Source organism: Phalaenopsis equestris, unplaced genomic scaffold, assembly GCF_001263595.1.
Source record: "Phalaenopsis equestris unplaced genomic scaffold, ASM126359v1 Scaffold000347, whole genome shotgun sequence".
NCBI classification, from domain to species: domain Eukaryota; kingdom Viridiplantae; phylum Streptophyta; class Magnoliopsida; order Asparagales; family Orchidaceae; genus Phalaenopsis; species Phalaenopsis equestris.
In genome coordinates this window covers 2,114,257-2,132,952 of record NW_018164789.1, presented here as the reverse complement: position 1 = coordinate 2,132,952, position 18,696 = coordinate 2,114,257, and the positions used below count along the sequence as shown (strand labels likewise).

At 36.4% G+C, this 18,696-nt stretch overlaps 1 protein-coding gene across 3 annotated transcripts in view; it reads left to right on the top strand.

The window, feature by feature from the left end:
- LOC110025992 (transcriptional corepressor LEUNIG) overlaps nt 1-18,696 on the top strand; it is a 31,600-nt gene extending 12,904 nt beyond the window's left edge. Inside the window, exons 7-17 of one of the 3 annotated variants that reach the window (XM_020726722.1) lie at nt 1,101-1,150; nt 8,491-8,763; nt 13,691-13,879; nt 14,327-14,551; nt 14,620-14,755; nt 14,873-14,982; nt 15,334-15,483; nt 16,946-17,101; nt 17,245-17,361; nt 17,652-17,843; nt 18,293-18,696. In XM_020726722.1, coding sequence (XP_020582381.1) covers nt 1,101-1,150; nt 8,491-8,763; nt 13,691-13,879; nt 14,327-14,551; nt 14,620-14,755; nt 14,873-14,982; nt 15,334-15,483; nt 16,946-17,101; nt 17,245-17,361; nt 17,652-17,843; nt 18,293-18,436 — 1,742 coding nt within the window. In that variant the 3' untranslated portion in view covers nt 18,437-18,696. Of the gene's footprint in view, nt 1-1,100; nt 1,151-8,454; nt 8,764-13,690; nt 13,880-14,326; nt 14,552-14,619; nt 14,756-14,872; nt 14,983-15,333; nt 15,484-16,945; nt 17,102-17,244; nt 17,362-17,651; nt 17,844-18,292 lie in introns of all 3 variants that reach the window. The other 2 variants (XM_020726721.1, XM_020726720.1) reach the window with 2 other exon arrangements.

The following is an 18,696-nucleotide window of genomic DNA, read 5'->3' as shown; positions in this document are numbered from 1 at the left end:
ATTATTTTATATTTCAAACAATAACGATTCGAACACGAACGAACGCATCATTGTTCGTGTTTGGTTCGTTTAACTAACCGAACGAAAAAAATTTGTTCGTGTTTGTCTCGTTTACTTATCGAACGAATCGAACACGAACTCATTGACGAACCGAACACGAACTGTTCGCAAACAACGAGCTTTTTTGACAGCCCTACCAACGACACGAAGGAGCTGGTCGGGCGACCGAACCAGCCATCCTAGGGCTAAGGCAGGCCCACGGGTTCGAGGGAATGAGGCGGGGGGGGAGGTGGATTTAGGTTAAGGATTTTAATATAAGATAATAATAATAATAATAATAATAATAATAATAATAATAATAATAATAATATATTATTTATTATTATAATTAACACTTAAATAGGTATTTTCCCCAAGGCGCGCCGTCGCAATGAAACGAACATCCCCCTAAGCAAAATTGATGTTCCGAACGCATCAGCGCAGTCCGTTTCGTCATCCGGAGTCGTCCAGGCAACCTCATCGTCGATCGGGTTAAAAACGCGTCGCGGTCCGTATCCTATTAAAATTTCAGCTTGTATTCGATTAAAGAGGACGGCGAAGAGCGCAACGGCTCCAAATCAACGAGTAAAGTCAATCCTAAGGCCGGCAGTCCTATAGGAATGCTTTCTGAGTTCCTTCGGAGTAGACTTATCTGCTAAGCAATAGTGGTCAAGACTACCACATGGAACGTCAAGTCGAGCGAAGAAAAGTTCAGAATTGCTAACAGGGAGAGTTCATTCACTAGTTTTCTAGGAGTAGTCGACAGAAAGGTCCTACGGCTAGATCCTAGACTACTAAGGAGGGGAAAACTATACCTCGATCGAAAGCGAGGTCAACAATGACCTATTTTTTATTTTTTATGTTTTGAAAACTAGTTGTTGATGACTTTTCTGATATGCATCTGATTTAGTTATTTGTCTGTTTACCTCTCTTTTTCTTGTCGTGTTCTTTCTATTTTGTTATTCTCAATGTCTCGATGTTTTCATCTTTATTTGGCTCTTTCTTTATGTAATTTTTTTAATGATATTATGCTTTACATATGTTTTATGTTTTTCACTCAGGTTCTAATCAGGGTGGAAACAATTTAACTCTTAAAGGATGGCCTCTCACTGTGAGTTTTCTCTACATATGCATAAGTTTCTTAGGTTACTAATGCGAGTGTCATCATGAATTAAGGAACAAAAATTCTTGGCAGTCATCTATGAATTATTTTTCGGGAAATTTATATTCATGCCACACAACTCGTATGTTTTGTATTTACATATCTTGCACCAAATGTTTTCTATTTACACTAGTAACACGTTGGTGTCATAAACCTATGCATGAAAAGGTATATTTCACTTTTAAAAAGTTAATAATTGTGGTATTTTTTATGTGATTTTAAAACTGAGTGCTATAAATGTCAATATAAAAGTTTGGGAGTTAGATATGTAAATACATAAGCATTGTGTGATATGCATTTAAATGCCCTATTTTTTAATTATATTTTTGATATGACCATATATTTTCAACTGCGTTGACATAGGATGAATAGCTAGTTGCTACCTTCAGTCAATTGGATATGATACGGGAAAGTAAATGCATCTAAGAATTTATGCAAACCTTTTCCCAAATTTACACTTTTATCTGAACTTCTTATGGGACCTTCATTCAAGTATATTTTTGGAGCTACTGATTTTGCATCAAATGCATCCACATAAAATTGAATTATTCATGTGATGGTTTCCAAATATAATATATTATCCTTGTTTTAATTTCTCACGTTAATCATGTAGTTGATCTTTATATTTAGTTTATAAAAAATATCATTTTTAAAATTTTTGTTCCATGGTAGCCTAATCAGATTTTGTTTTAACAGCAACATTTTATCAAAATAATTGACCATGCCCCTTCTATTAATCCAATTTAAAAATACCTTGGAATTATACCTCCCATCAAAAGCGAGAATATAATAACTTTATTATTTTGTACTTTTCCTGATCATATTTAAATCATTTTTGTTTACATTGCAAGTATTTATAGTTTTGTTAGTTGAGTTTAATATATTGTAGAATGTGTCAGTGTCTAGTTTTTGTAATGCATGTTCAGTGTGGAGTGGAAAAATCGTTTAACAGGTAAAACTTGCAAAACACAACTATTATTTTTAAACAATTAATTGCTACATTCAATGAATACCAAAATAAAATGATGAAAATCAATTCAAAGAATTACTTGATGACCTTAACCTGAAATCATGATTAGGGATTGTGATTTAAAAAGTTGTGCAAATGTTTTAAAGTTTGCACTATTATTGAAAATCATATTGAATCAAGTTTGGCTAAGCGTACTTGGTCATTCAAATCAATATCAAAATGTAAGAGCCCACTATGTCAAAGTTTACACTTTTATATAGTACACTCAATGACCCATTATTGTGTCTTGAGTTATTAGAATCATGAAAGAATTGCCATTGATGTGGATTGTACATTCTCTAGATTGAAATTTGCATTAGGCAAAAGACAATTGTTGAAACCATAACAACTCATCTAGATATAAAGAAATTTTTGTAGTGGATTCACGAGATTGTTCAAGAAAACCAATCCCTTCCTTCAAGCCTTATTGATATAGGGTTGTGAATTTAGCTCGAAGATCGTTAATCGCTTAAAATTTTATTCGAATTTTGGTTCCAATCAAGATTGGATTGAAATAAACAAGTCGGGCTACAAATCAAAATATTTGATTGAATTTTTTTCGAGCTGATTTTGAGCCGACCCTATCTCGGTTCAAAATCGGATCATTAATATTGAGCGTATAGATAAAAGAAGAGAAGAGGAAAGAAGAAAAAAATGAGAGAAAAAAATAATAATAAATAATATTATATAATTAAATTAATTAGTCACTTAATTAACTGTCTACCTCTTCCCGCCTGTTGAAGCTTTCTGGAATATGTAGTAACCGCTCCCGCTCTTGCACAGTTATAAGCATGAACAAAGCCCCTTGGACATTCATTCGCACTTACGCTCATTCACATTCTTTTGTGGCTTTTCTTCCTCTGTAGTTCCAAATCCTCTCGTTCTCCTTCTACGTTTGAAACTCTGTCTCGAAGTGGAAGACGCCTCTTCTCTAGGCCTATGTCCTTGTCTTCCTCTGTCGTAAGTTCCGTAGCTTTTCAATGCTTTTCTATTCATGCAAATCCTGCACTTTCTTGGTCGTTCTTGTTCCCTGTTCCCGTTGGAAATTCCTAACCAAGCCTTCCTTGTCGAGAACCTTTGTATCAACACCACTTCTTCTTCCTATCGCACTATCCACTATTCATGTGAAACAAAATTTTTGTCAATCCCTGTCTTCGCACACCGCCCGCTCTACACAGTGCTGATCTTGTCCGCACATGATCGCTATTTCTCCCTACTGCCAACCGCACGATCGCCTACCTTGCGTAATTGAGTCGTTCTGCCTTAGCCACAATACTCTCCACATACTGAAGCTGTCATCCTTCCCCCTATCGCGATCAATGTTTGGTCCTGCGATCGTCTTCAAGTCATGATTTCGAACACCTCCCTATACTACAATCCTCTCATCGTTTCTACCCTAATCGCATGAACCAAACGTCTCTAACGTAAGCCTTATCTCACACCCCGTCTCCTGTTCGCGAGATAGCAAAGCCGCAATCCCCCTAAGCCTTTGCGATTGATCGTCACCTGTTCAAGCGAAACAAATGTCGGAAGTCTCACCAACTTCGCCCTCACTGTTGCAATCGACACACACTGTCGCGATTACCCTCTGTTGCAATCAACACCCACTATCGCGATTCCCCTCAGGTCGGGCATTCTTCCTACTTGCCCCACAATTCTCTCGTTGAATTTCTCAAGCCGGTCGAGTACCCTTCTTGTGCAATCTCTTCCTATGTGATGCAGTGTCGTAGCTCCACTCAAACACCTTTAAAACCCCTTGAACCCTCTGCTTGTTAAATCAAAAGCCCCTTTACCCAGGTATTTGAGCCTAGCATGTTACCCGAGCACTTACCCTAGGCACTTTTAATGTTTATGTTACTTTATTTTAGTTATTTTATTATTATTGATGCGTTGTAATTAAAAAAAAAGGGGGGAAAAGAAAATATGTGATGTATTTTTATTTTACGGTCACCGCTACCGCCAACATCATTGAAAGGTTTATTTTTGGACAATGGGGCAATTTCAAAAATATCCACTCAAGGAAGCGAGTACCCGTTCGTGGGGAAACTAAGTACCTTTTGGGGAAATGCTAGTTTGCGAGCTAACCCTTTTGTACAGGTACATTGAAGGCCCGATCTATCTTTTAAGGTCGTGGGTTAAGTTTTTATTTTTTTGCTCCTCGGCCGCAGTGTCTCACGACACTAACCAACTCGTCTCTTAGGATAGTTTTAAAGGTTAACATCCTCTGGTGCCCCCAAACGAGTTTAATTCCAGAAGGTTGCCAGATTTTTGGGGGAATTTGGACTTGTGAATAAAAAAGAATTTTAGGACTTATAAAATAAAAATAAAATGTAATAATTTGAAATCTTAAAATATTTGAAAATTTGAGCTCTTAAAGTATACTCTTAGGACTTTAAAATATTTAAAGTTTTGAGTTTTTGACATTTAGGCTTGACATTGTTTCAAAATTTGGGCTTTTAAATGTTTAGGCTCTTAGGGTTTTAAAATTTTAACGTTTATGCTACTAAAAATAAGATTTCAAAGCTTATAATATTAAGATTTGGATTTTAAAATTTCAACTCATAAATTTAAAAATATTTTGAATTTGAGTTATTCAGATTTAAGCTTTTAGGGGCGAAGCATAATTCAAATATTAAGCTTTCTTAAAATTTGAAAATAACCGCCATCTGATTCGCAATACTCTTGCTAGCGAACAAAAGGCAGTAAAATGCTTAAAATGCAAACTTGTGTTTGACATAAAATTATAATATTGACACAAACTTTCACGATGTTTAAATAGTTTTATGACTTTGTCAAGTCTTAAGACAATTTTCGATTCAAATATAAATACCTCAATAAATGTGAAGGCCTTTCAAGATATACTCTTTGAAGTTATTTGATTTAATACATGTTATAAATCATGTAAAATGTCTTAAGAAATCAAATGCTACAACTAAAATAGCTCAAATACATATTTTCAAAAGCCAGCATGTGCTCCAACCAAACGTATTGAATGCTCAAATATTATGTTCGAGAATGCTGCGCAGGCTAATTGACCTGTCTTATCTATAGAAAAAGGTTGTAAGTCCCACCACATTAGTCTGATTTTCCTCGCAATGACTGAAGTTGATGAGTCTAGTAGTTTTAAAATAAATTCTTAAATCTTAAATAATAATTTACAAGTTTAGATCACTAAACTAGTCCAGTCTTCCTTTTTGTAAGGACAGGAGTCGATAGGATTTATACTTTGAAAAGCTTAAATTAACAAAATTAAATGTTCCCCCTTAAGATATAAAAGCTTTAAATTACTAAATCCCCCGATGATGGCCGTGTTGATTGAAACATTCAACCAGATGGGTTAATCTTTTAAATCAAGATTTTCAAAGTAATCAATCAAAATACTCAAGTTAAAAATAAATTACTTAAAAGATTTAAAGCAAACCTCATTCACTCTCTATAACAGTTTGTCGAGGGTGACAATTTCTAACTGACTTTAGTTCGCAAAGAGCTAATTTAATATTAAGTGTATCCCAATATTCACAATAAAAGTAATTGCACGTCAGTAAGGATGTGTCTTGAGACCTCTGTTTGCTGGTTTTGCAGCCAAATAACACCACAAAATAGTGGTTATGACTATAGCCCTCTGACTGGGTGGTTGCCGCTAAATGATCTTATTATATTATGTTCACGGCCGTAACACGTATGTTCCCTAACGACTTTCCACCCTTTTCATTGTGAATTATAAGGGTACAATTGATTAACGCAAAGTATTTTTTTAGTTAAGTTCTATAAGAATTTCTTGGATGACGCAACCCATGACTGCTGACAAATATTCTTCTATCAGGTTGGGTCGACTTCCTCCTCTCACTAAGTAGATTTGGGACCATAGCCGTCCGGGATGACGGAACCATGAGATCTAGATCAGGTTTCACCTTCATTCTGCCACTATCCACTTTAAGCTTTAAGTGGTGAATTCTACAATTTAACTCTTAGGTATGTTGTTATTATATGATGAATACTCAATTCTTAATGACTAACTTTAATTGAAAGAGCTCTTCCGTTATTGGGAGGGGTAACCAACTGTAGGGGCGAGCGCTTATAGGAAACCTTGAACCCATATAAAAAAGTTCTCGCTAAAAGAGGGCAAAATTTCTGGGTAGTGTCTTATCTATAATCCAATTAGCATTTTGAAATTTCTACCATCTAAAGCTCCGTCAAGATAAAATTATAAATGCAAAGTCTTCCGAGGAGTAGTCGTGAATTTTCAAAGCTCACAGATTTTTTATGACTCTATAGATTTCCAGAGGTCTTGGGTTTATTCAACGAATAGATTCGGAAAAGGCATTTTGTTGCACAATAATAGAAAGTGAGATTGATTCCAAAGATGAAGACAAAGAAAATTCATATGAGTCAACTCTACAAATGATCGAGATGTAGACGTCAAGCCTCCTTCAGAAGAAATGAAAGATGGTGGGCAAAAAAACTACTATGGATGGATTGAAGGAAATTAACTTGGATTGTTGTTTGTCTAGAATTTCCAAAAAATCCAAGAAATCCTTATAGATCTGGGATGGTTGTTTGTCTAGGAAGAAAAATTTAAGTCGACCTTAACTAACAGAAGATTTTATGTCATCCAATTGTACTCTTATAATTCACAACTCAGATGGTAGAAATTTGTTGGAGAACATACGGGCTATGATCGTGATCATAATATAATGGTGTCATCTGGCGGCAACCATCCGGTCAGAGGGCTCTGGTCGTAACCGTTATTTTGTGGTGTCATTTGGCGGCAGAGCCATACTAACAGAAGACTCAAGCCACATCTTTATTGACGTGCAATTACTTTAAATGTAAATATAGAAATACACTTAATATGACATTAGCTTTTTGCGAACTAAAGTCAATTAGAAATTTGTCACCCTTGACAAACTGTTGCTGAGAGTGGATGAAGTTTGTCTTAAATCTTTTAAGTGATTTGTTTTTAATTTGAGCATTTTGATTGATTACTTTGAAAATTTTGATTTAAAAGATTAATCACTCAATTTAAAAGTTTCAATTAACACGACCATCATTGGGGGATTGAACATTTAAAGCTTTTATATTTGAAGGGGAGACATTCAGTTTTGTTAATTTAAGTTTTTCAAAGTATAAATCCTCTCAATACCCGTCCTTACAAAGAAGGAGGATCAAACTAATTTTGTGATCTGGGCTTAATAAATTATTATTTTAGGATTTAGACATTTATTTTAAAACTACTAAACTTGTCAACTCCAGTCTCTCCTATAGAAAGACGGCTCGATTAGCCCGTTCATCATTCTCGAATCTTAATATTTGAGCCTTCAGTACGTTTGGTTGGAGCTCATGCAGGCTTTTGAAAATATGTGGATTTGAGCTACTTGGATGGTTGATTTGAAGCACCATACAAAAAAAGTATTTTTTCCCGGAAGGCATGTTCTAATGGAAGATAACTGCTTACCACTAACGTGAAAGCGGAGAAATAGTTAACTTCTAATTTCAACGAAAAAAATTTATGCACTTAATAGAAATAAACAATAAACATTGAAGATCACTAACAACATGCACGGAAGGCTATTTAATGTACAAAAAAGAAAATAGATTGTAGAACCTCTAAAAAGGCCAAACATAAGAAGAGAGAGAGAGAGAGAGAGAGAGAGAGAGAGAGAGTTGATTGGTATTTGATAGATTTGGCATCCTCAATATTGAAAAGGAGATCATATTGAAAAGGAGATCATTTCTTTTAATCAACAAGAAGGATGATTTATATATCTAAAGAAACGTTTATTTTTGTTCTAAATTTCTTTTAACGTGACTCAAAATAAATATTTTTCAGCTTTATCCAATTCCATATAAATAAAAGAAGCTAATAAGAATAAGAATATAGTACTTTCCCAAGGGCAATGAAGCCGAACTTAGATTCACTCAGAGAAATGTCATTTATCATAGACTTGCAAATAGTGACTTACTAATTACAATTTAGAATAGAAACTCAAAATTCAACTTCCAAATTTGAAATTCAAAATTTAAGTTTGAAACTTAAAATTTGTTTAATGTAAAATTTTGGTATTTTTTATGACTCACGAGGCCCTAAGTTTTGCATCAATGCCTCATATGATATTGACCAATAGTTATTAATTTGACTCTGGTTAAACTGTGCTTAATGAAGCATTCTCTAGCAGGTATTAGTTGCCTCGTGTTTTTTTTTTTTTTTTTGCCAACTTGTGTTAATTTCGTTGCTCAAATTCAGGGTCTTGATCAACTTCTATCTGGGATTTTTCAGCAGAAGTCATTAATGCCAACTTCCCAAACATTCAATCAGCTGCAATTATTGTGTCCACAGCAGCAGCAGATCTTACTTCAATCCCAAAATTTAACGCAACAATCAGCTGCAGATATGGAGGGAAGAAGACTGAGGATGTTGCTCGGTAACAGGAACATTGGGATCGGAAAGGATGGCATCATGAACTCAGTGAGTGATGGAATTCCAAATGTTGGAGCGGCAATGCCGGCTGGATGTCCCGTTCTGCCACGTGCAGATACTGACATGTTGATTAAGGTGCACTATCCATAGAAACTCAATTTGGTTCCACAAGATGATTTCCATTGTTATTGCTTTGGTTGAGTTATTTTAATATTTTGGAGGATTAGGCATTGAGTAATCAACGCTATCGGTGATTTTGCTTACCTTTTTTTTTTCTTTTTTTGGGTTTGGGAGGATCTCATTGATTAGCAGTCTAAAATTAAAAATTAATCAAGTTTTTAGCTGGTGTTAGACAACGAGAATATCTTAAGACTGAAGTTATATTTTTGAATTTGCAGTTCAGCAGTTCAAACATTTCCATTCAATTATTGCACAGTTTACCTCATTTTTGGGTGAGGTCTTTACTTCTCTCCTTAGAGCCTAGAGTCTAGCCTTAGGTTTTCTTTGTTTGACCCTCTTAGAGGACTAGTACCTGACCCACATCATTTAGAAAATTCGAGCCACTTTGTCACTCCTTCGAGTCTTGCATGGGCGGTCCTGAATCCTCGGCATTTCTTTGAGTTGATTAGGACCGACACATGGAACTCGAGTCAAGTTTCTACATTAATAGGAGCAACTCCTAGGGAATCTCTTGTGACCCGAACGCCTAATAACACTGTATTTTGTGCACGCATCGCACCACACACAACTTTGACTTGAATTGACTCGCCCGTCGACAAACTCGTTTGATGACCTCGGATGACGAAATGGACCACACAGATGCGTCCGGGAAGTCGAATTTAGCTAGGAAACTTTAGCTAGGAAGGACATCCATATTGCTATAGTTATACGTGTGAATAATTAACACGAATATCAACGCACATTTTTTTTAGCGAGGTGCGGGCCCGGGCTCAACCTATGTGGTTAAACATTTTGAATTTTAAATTTTTGAATTTCAAATATGACATTTAATCTCACTTTAATTGAGAGTTAGAATTTTCCAATTGAGCTTCCTGCGTGAATGGAAGTCCTTTAATTCCCCGCCAATTGATTCAGGTAACGACTCCCTCGAGACTTTAGCTATAGAATTCGTCCTCCCTGAGGCGTAAAAAAAGAGAAATCTCGCTCGCCTGCTTCGCCTCCCAGAGAGATCGAGCTCCCCATTCGACATCACGAGCTCCTCACGCCGAACAGTCGCTCGACATTGCGCTCATCTTCTGCGAATGGAAACGCTCGCCTCCTGCTCCTCTTTGTGGACCGCAACCCTCACCTCCGCCTCTTCTCTTCCTCTGCTCGACACCACTCGAAGCTCGCCTCCTTTCTCCCCTGCTCGGATTCATTCAATCATCCCCTACTCGACTCCCTCATCGCAGAAAACTTCTCGCTCGCCTTCTTCCTCTCCCGAGACTCCTCTGCTCGGTCCCGCGCCCCCGGCTCCTCTTCCGCAAGCAGAAACGTTCGCGCCTGCTAATCGAAGCCGCTGCTCCTCCCTGAACCAAAGGCCGCGCTCCCTCAATCGCATTCCTCCGCTCGCCCGCTCCTCGGCGACCCGACACTGCAAACCGAGCTACCCTCTCCGCTTCCTCTTTTCCCCACTCGACTGAAGCTGCTCAGCACGTCTGCTCGCCTCAGCCTCCCTGCATTGAAGCCCTCCGCCTCCTTTTTTTCATCACTCGTTCAGGAAGGTAACCCTGTAAACTCTAGCTGATTGTTTGATAGCTGGTTTTGGGAAGAATTTAATTCAAATCTCATGGTGATTCTTTTGCTATTGTTAAATCATTACCTTAAATCATAGATTTCCCAATTCAGAGAAAGGGTTTATGAGATTTGAGTTTTGTTCTTTTTTTTTTTTACTCATCCACTTTTACGAAAAAAAATTATTCACGCATGGACTTTCTCCTCCTGATAGATTTGCATTATGTCACAAAGTAAAAAAGGGTCAAGGTGTTACCTTGATTTATGTAGGAGTGATTCTGGAATAGAGTTGTTTGGTATGGGGAAGGGAAGAAAGGGCCATCCAAGATAAATAATTTATGAATGAATGATGTCTTAGAAGTAACTGCAGCTAGGTATAAATCTCCATTGAAAGTGACGCTAGCAAATATATGTATCTTGCTCACGGATTGATGATGATTCAATAGTTTGTCTTCAATTCAACCTGTTAAATCAGCGCACAACATACATACATTTCATTCACCTGGTTCTGCTGCTCTTTCTTCGTTTTCTTTTTTTTTCTCCCCATGTCAGCTTACATAAGGAATCTAGATTCTTAACAAGGCACCCTTTCCCGGATTCAGTAAAACAGGTCTACCTGATAGTTTGGGTGAAAACAGCTTACATTCTTTGGTTCCAAATAATGTTGTACTTTCCACTTCTATTGTGCTTCTATTGTGCTTGCTGAAGGAAATTGCAATATAACTTGCTCTCTGAATGAGGCTTCTACCGATCTTGTTGATGAAAGCTCATCTCAACCTGCTTTTTTTCTCGATCTGCACTAGCTGATAATGGTAGTCCAAACCATAATACTTTATTATTCTATGGTGTGAAGTTGTATTTTAAGCAGGATATCAGCTGCACCCCATCAGAATGGGTTAAGTTTGTTCAAAATGCTTCAGAAAACACGCAATTCGTATGCCAATAATTTTGGTTATGAGGTGAAATTTTCAGCTAATCAATCGAAGGAGGATGCTTTTGGAAGTGATTGGGAGGCCTTATAGCTTGCTGAAATTATTTTCAGTTATTTGAAATATATATGTTGGCTGTTTTGAGGTGATTTAGAACGCCTGTTTTGAGGTCGTTTGGAGGCTGTTTCATTGCAGTTTTCTTGGAGTCTTTTAATGCAACGTTTCGGGGAGGTTTTATCACTGTTTTTGAAGCGATTTGGGGGCTGCATTTGCTCAACACTTTCACTATTTTTCAGACACTATAAACCATGTTTCGGGGAGGTTTCTTTTGTTGTTTAGTGTTGTCCACTATGGTTTGGGTTCGTAGGAAGCCACATAGGTGCTGCCCACCACTGTTTGGGATCGTAGGAAGCCACATAGGTGATGTCCACTATCGTTTGTATTTGTAGGAAGCCACATAGACGTTGTCCACTAGCGTTTGGGTTCGTAGGAAGCCACATAAGTGTTGCCCACCGTTGTTTGGGTTCGTAGGAAGCCACCCAAGTGTTGTCCACTATGGTTTTGGTTCGTAGGAAGCCACATAGATGTTGTCCGCTATGGTTTGGGTTCGTAGGAAGCCACATAGGTGTTGTTCATTGATGTTTGGGTTCGTAGGAAGTCATACAGGTGTTATTCGAAGTTTCTAGCTGTTATTCGAAGTCGTAGGATTACCACATACATTTGCTAGTTGTTGCTCAGAGCCGTATGAGGTCGTATGATCACCGTACTAGCTCGCTAGTTGCAGTCAGGAGTTGTAGGAAACCTTAGGATCACTTATTTAAAGTTCCTAGCTGTTGTCATGACTTGTTCTACTGTTTGCTATTTTCTGCTTTTCTCTGCAATTTATTTAAATTTCCTGCAAATTATATTATGTTTTGTGAGTTAAACATGCAACAATGATTGCAGCAGCAGATACGCCACGTACATAAGTATATTTTATTTGTTGTTATTTTACCATTGCGATTTACTCTTGCTCTAACACATGATGAGGTGTTGATTATAATTTTATTTTCAAAACAAATTATTTTTTAAAAAACTAAACAACATTTTCAAAAAAAAAAAAATCATAACACATTTTTTTGAATTTACGAGTCCCTCGGAGGAGGTAACCTACGGTTGCTAACGAGATCTCCCCGGTTTAAATGGGTTTCACAACTTGTTTAAGCTAAGTAAGTTCAAAAGAAAATACTGATATCGAAATGAGAGAACCGTGGAATTATAACCGGTGTCGCTATAATCAACTTTAAACCCCCATAATGACAACAAAAACAAAATCTTGAAACACACATGGTACAACCTTTTGAACCTTAGACTTCAGGATTGTTACTTCGACGAGAAGCTTGGAGCAACTTCATGGGCAGGGCGGCAAGGAGCTTGGAGCGGTCTACAAGTGGAGGTGGTTGTTTTCGCACAACAACAAAACAAGTCCACACCAGCTAAACTTTCCTAGTCTAAACAACCCATAGGACTTCAAGGTAGCTCGCCCTGCGCGAAGTAAATCCTCATATTTTATTTAGGCTCTTGCACAGTCATACTAAGCAGCATAAATTTTAACTTGCCTTAAGTTTTGAAGTTGTCGTCCAGAATAGCGTAAAACCTCTTATTTTTGCGTGCTATTTACATAACCAGTTATTATGTAAGTGTAAGTCTCAAACAAATAAAATTGACAGGATTGAGTACTCAAATATCATTCTCTCCAAAACACAGCCACACAGGAAAATAGTTTGGGAAGTTACTGAGGATTCCCCTCAGAATCTGTGACGTCTCATTCCCTTTACTTCATTGGAACTCTTGAAAGAAATGCTCCTACTTAAGCCACTCCCACTTATTTTTTCCACGTACTACCGTGAAAACCTAAACCTTAAATTCTTGAAGACTAGAACCACTGATCATTATCAAGAGTTTTCTCAAGTGACTCCCGTCATTTGAGATGTAATTAACTATAGGGGCTTACCTCTATGAGAAACTTGGAATTCAGTTAAAATAAATCCTATTTAAATCTTTGTTTTAAATAGGAGAATTTGTCTGTCACACATAAAAAGTTTGCAGACCAAATGAATGTCACAAATCTCTTAGTTTGCAGGATTGAGTCTATCGCCAGGGTCTACATTTATCTCTCAGAATGTGTAGTATTCAGGGTACCAGACACGATTATACAAACATTGGACGAATGAGATTCATTTGGTCTTATTTTTCAAAAATTAAAACACACTATTTTCAAAACCCAAACTATATACCCTCTTATATTAAATTAAATTTCAAAATTGTTTTCAATTTTCAGAAATTTGACCGATATGCACTGTTGCCCTTTTTTTTTTTTTATATCATCAACCTTCTTACTAATACTCTTTATTTAGTAGAAGATAGCTCAGTTACAGCAGCAGCAGCAGCAGCAGCAGCAAGGCGGCCAGCAACTCCAGCAATTGCAACAGCATGCTATGTCTAATCAGCAATCAAACGGTTTAAGTCCCCATCTTAATCAACAAGAAAAAATGGTCACTGCTACTGCAGATGGAAGCATCTCAAACTCGTTCCGAGGAAATGATCCGGTACTTAATGTTTATTTCTATATCATATGATTTGTTATCCGAAGAATTTGAACATCTTCATTTCATAAACCTGTATTCGTGAGCCATCATAAATTGTGCTATCCTTTATATTATATAAATGGGGCATTTACGTGCAATACCACATAGTCCTTATATTTACATATGTAACTCCTGAACTTTGATATTCACATGCATATCGTTAACATCAAATAAAAAATATCACTATCATTAACTTTCTAAAAGTGAAATTCACCTTGTCATGTATAGGTTTATAACACTGAAGTGTTATAAATGAAACTATCAAACTTAAGGTGTCAAGTATGTAAATCCATAAGAAATGTGTGGTATATATGTAAATCCATAAGAATTGTGTGGTATATATGTAAATTTCCCTATGCTAATTTGCATTAATTGATCTCGATCTTTAAACTTTTTATGGTTGTCTAGGCTACAAAAAACCATACAAGTCGTAAGCGGAAACAACCGGGGTCATCTTCAGGTCCAGCGAATAGTTCAGGAACAGGCAACACAGCTGGTCCTTCTCCAAGCTCCGCACCATCAACACCCTCCACTCAGACACCTGGCGACGTGATGTCTATGAGTTCAAATAAGCCTCTCATGATGTTCAGCTCTGATGCTACTGGAACTCTAACTTCGCCGTCTAATCAGTTGGTAATTAACTCTACCATAGCTGTGATTAAGTATGAAGTATGCTTTTATAATGTTTACTCATGATACAGTGGGACGACAAAGTACAGGCCGACATGGATCGGTTTGTGGAGGATGGATCATTGGACGACAATGTCGAATCGTTTCTTTCTCAGGACGACACGGATGCACGAGATGTTGTTGGTCGGGGTATGGATGTGACTAAAGGTATGCTTATTGTTAGCTTTTTTGGATCGACAGAAAGTAATGATATCATTAATAATCATAAATAGGTGTTTTCATGCAGTAGTATTTGTGAAATGTTCACTGACATAGTAATTGCAGGTTTTACCTTCAATGAAATTGGAGTCGCTCGGGCTAGTTCAAACAAGGTTGTCTGCTGCCATTTTTCTTCAGATGGAAAGCTTCTAGCAACAGGTGGTCATGACAAAAAGGTATCTTGTAATTAATGTGCTTAATTTTAGTTTGGAAGATTTACATAAAATGACACTCAATTGTTATGTATTTACATAACTAACACCTAAGCTACAAGTTTTGTATATATGCACCTTACCTATGCATGAAGAATGTGTATTTCACATTTCAAATGTTAAAATAGTGGTATTTTTTGATGTGATATAAAAGATTTGGGTTGTATAAATGTAAAAGAAAATTTTAGCTGTTAGATATGTAAATACATGGGAATTGGATGGTATGTATCTAAATGTCCCTTTAGTTTTCTATCGCTTCTATGTCGATCGTTGGGGAAGTAGCTCATGATATTCTTATATTGTTTCTGCATGCAGGCGGTTTTGTGGTTCGTTGATTCTTTGAAGCCAAAATCGACACTAGAAGAGCATTCGTATCTTATCACTGATGTTAGATTTAGTCCTAGCATGGCGAGATTGGCCACGTCTTCTTTTGACAAAACTGTCAGGGTTTGGGATGCTGACAATGTGAGTCATCTCAGTTTACTTTGGACAAGTATTCTTTTGAGGCCCTACTCTCTGGTGTTATTTATTTAAAATTTTGTCTCTGCTAACAATTTATATGGTCTTTTATTATGCATTTTCTCCTAAAACCTTTATTGCAACTTCTTTTTTGAATCCAAAAGCAATCTTTGTTCTCTATTCTCTCTCTCTCTCACTAATGCAAATTAATTAGGGTTTAGATTTCCTATATAGTTGAGATGATCGAATGAATGTTGATCACATAGAATAAACTAGGATTTGTGAATCCAAAACTACTAATTGCATAGTAACTAACTTTTTAGGGCGAAGATCAGAAAGTATGAGAATTTGAACAGTGATAATAATGCAACAATCAATCAATTATGAAGAAATCAATAAGAAATTCTAATGATGACAAATCAGCGATTAATGTAGTTTTGACACCATAATTGAAACCTCCGTTGTAAATTTAGTTGGAATTCAGAATTATAGCAAGCCAACAACAAAGTTTTTAGACAAAAGTTAAAAGAATTTTTTTTGCTTCTCGTTGGTACAAAGAGATAGCAAGCCGATAGCTCTCTTTATTTTCATAGATGTAGATATATTAACATGGTTAATTGCTCAGATATTCTTTCCTAAAAAATTGTAATGTAATTGATTTGTTATGAATTAGAATAAAACGCACACACTAAAATAAGCACGCATAAATCAGTTTTGATGAGTTTTGATTGGTATTTTTGTTTAGTATAAACATAAAGATATCCAACACTTATTCTCAAAAATTTTTTATTATTTATCAGTATTTTACTATTCTGTCCTCTATATATAGCCTATTCCCTACATTTGTAATTAAAGTAATTCCATGTGAATGACAAAGTCTAGAATTCAAAACAGAGAATAATGATCATGTCTTCAAAACAAAAGATCGTCAACAACTTGTTAGACCGGTGCCTATGGCACCATCCGCCTCGTGCTCCATTGAGTCGACGGTGAGCCTGCCAAAATAATTTTGAAGATTTATGTTAGGCGTAAAATTAAAAGGGCAATTTAGTTATTTGGTAATTATTATTATGGGGTATAAGTAGAGCTTAATATGTTTGGAGTTATGTGATCATTGTCTTAAATCATAGGGTTAGGGTGGGGTTTGAGAGAGATCACTTACTTCTCAAATCTTATTTGTTTATCTTTTATGCATTCGGTGGAATCCTAATCTATTATTTATGCCCTAATTTCTATGAATATTTGTCACATTCCTATCACAAACAATCTCTTCTCAACTCATTGTTCATCCAAAAAGAAGATAATAACTTCTTTTAGTTTTCAAAATCCTAAGAGAAAATGATGTATGAAACTTGTAGTATCAACTTTTTTGTGTGGAATCAGTTTTACTATCTCATGATTTATTTGTGTGGAACTAGTTTACTATCTTTTTTCTCATTTCAGTCCTATACTTTATATGTATTTGCAGCCAGGATATTCACTACGCACCTTTACTGGGCATTCTGCAACTGTAACGTCTCTGGATTTTCATCCCAACAAAGATGATCTCATATCCTCGTGTGATGGGGAGGGAGAAGTGCGCTATTGGAGTATTACTAATGGTAGTTGTACAAGATTCTTCAAGGTACTATTTTTTTTCTTTTCCTGCTTTTAAATTCCTTAATTTTGCATTCATAAAATGATAATGTTTCTGTTGAAAGAATTTTTTCCGTAAAAAAATTTAACACGTCGTTGTGAATTTGTTTGCTTGATATTTTCTTCTGTCAGGGCGGCACTGCACAAATGAGATTTCAACCACGTCTGGGGAGATATCTTGCAGCTGCTGCAGAGAACATAGTGGCTGTATTGGATGTGGAGACCCAGAGTCGCCTTCATTCATTGCAGGTTTGTGATTGTGTAACTCGGGAATTGTATTATCATAGAATGCTTATAAGTTTTAATTGAATAAAGGTGTTTTACATATTTACCTGAATGTTTTTTGGTGAATATATCTTGATGGCGGACTAGTTTTTCATTGATTAATTAGGTATTGGTAAACAAAATTGATGACGTTTAGAAGATGAAGTGCTTAGAATAATATCTTGAATGCTTAAGGATAAAAAGAAAAAGACAAGGAACTTTTATCTCTTTTTTTTTTTATAGCTATACTAGCCGTGCTTTTCAATTTTATTCAGGGGCACTCTAAACATGTCCAATCTATTTGCTGGGATTCTTCTGGCGAGTTATTGGCTTCGGTCAGTGAAGACTCGGTCCGGGTATGGAGGGAGGGCGAGTGCGTGCATGAATTGAACTGCAGCGGCAATAAATTCCACTCATGTGTATTCCACCCCACCTATTCGTCTTTGCTCGTCATTGGCTGTTATCAGGTAAAGTTTGCATTTAAGTTTTTTAAGAAGTTATGGAGCTTTGTTGGTCCCAATTGATTTATGAATTATCTTTATGCAATGCCAAGTGAAGTTACTTTGGCTTGTTTGGTGTTTTTGGTAAATTACAACATTTCTATTATATTGTTAAGAAACAAGTTTTCAATTAAGCTCAAAAGCTGTTGTGCTTTAGGAGATTTATATGGATCTTAGATCTTAGTTATGTATTGAGGAAGATATCCTATAAATGCTGATGATGGAAGTCTATTGCCAATTACTGCAATGTTTCCTTTGAGGAACTCTATTTCTACTGTTCATCAAAAACAGGCACTCATAATTTAGTGAAGTTTTCTTGAGAACTGCAAGCACATTTGTGTGTGTGTGTGTAGACAGACCAGAGGATAGAAAAACTTATTTCTGAACTAACTTGGTTTGGATGATGTACCATGCAGTCTCTGGAGCTATGGGATATAGCTGAGAACAAGACGCTGACGCTTGGGGCGCATGATGGACTGATTGCTGCTCTTGCGGCATCTAACATTAATGGATTAGTGGCTTCGGCCAGCCATGATAAGTTTGTTAAGCTATGGAAGTAGTTAGTCTTCTTCACCTATTCTGAAATTTTGGTACTGTGTTTAATTGTAACTCTACACACATTGAGTGTCCTCTCAATTTAGCTAATTTCAGAGAGGCAATAGCTCCATTTTGCCGCACTGCAATAGGTTGCAGTAACAGCCACTGGTGCCGTGCTGTTGCACTCAATGTGTGATGATGTGTAGCTGCATCTAGGCAAAATTTTGTACATACTTTGTTAAGGGAACTATCTGAAATTTATGATTATCGTTATGGGGGAGGA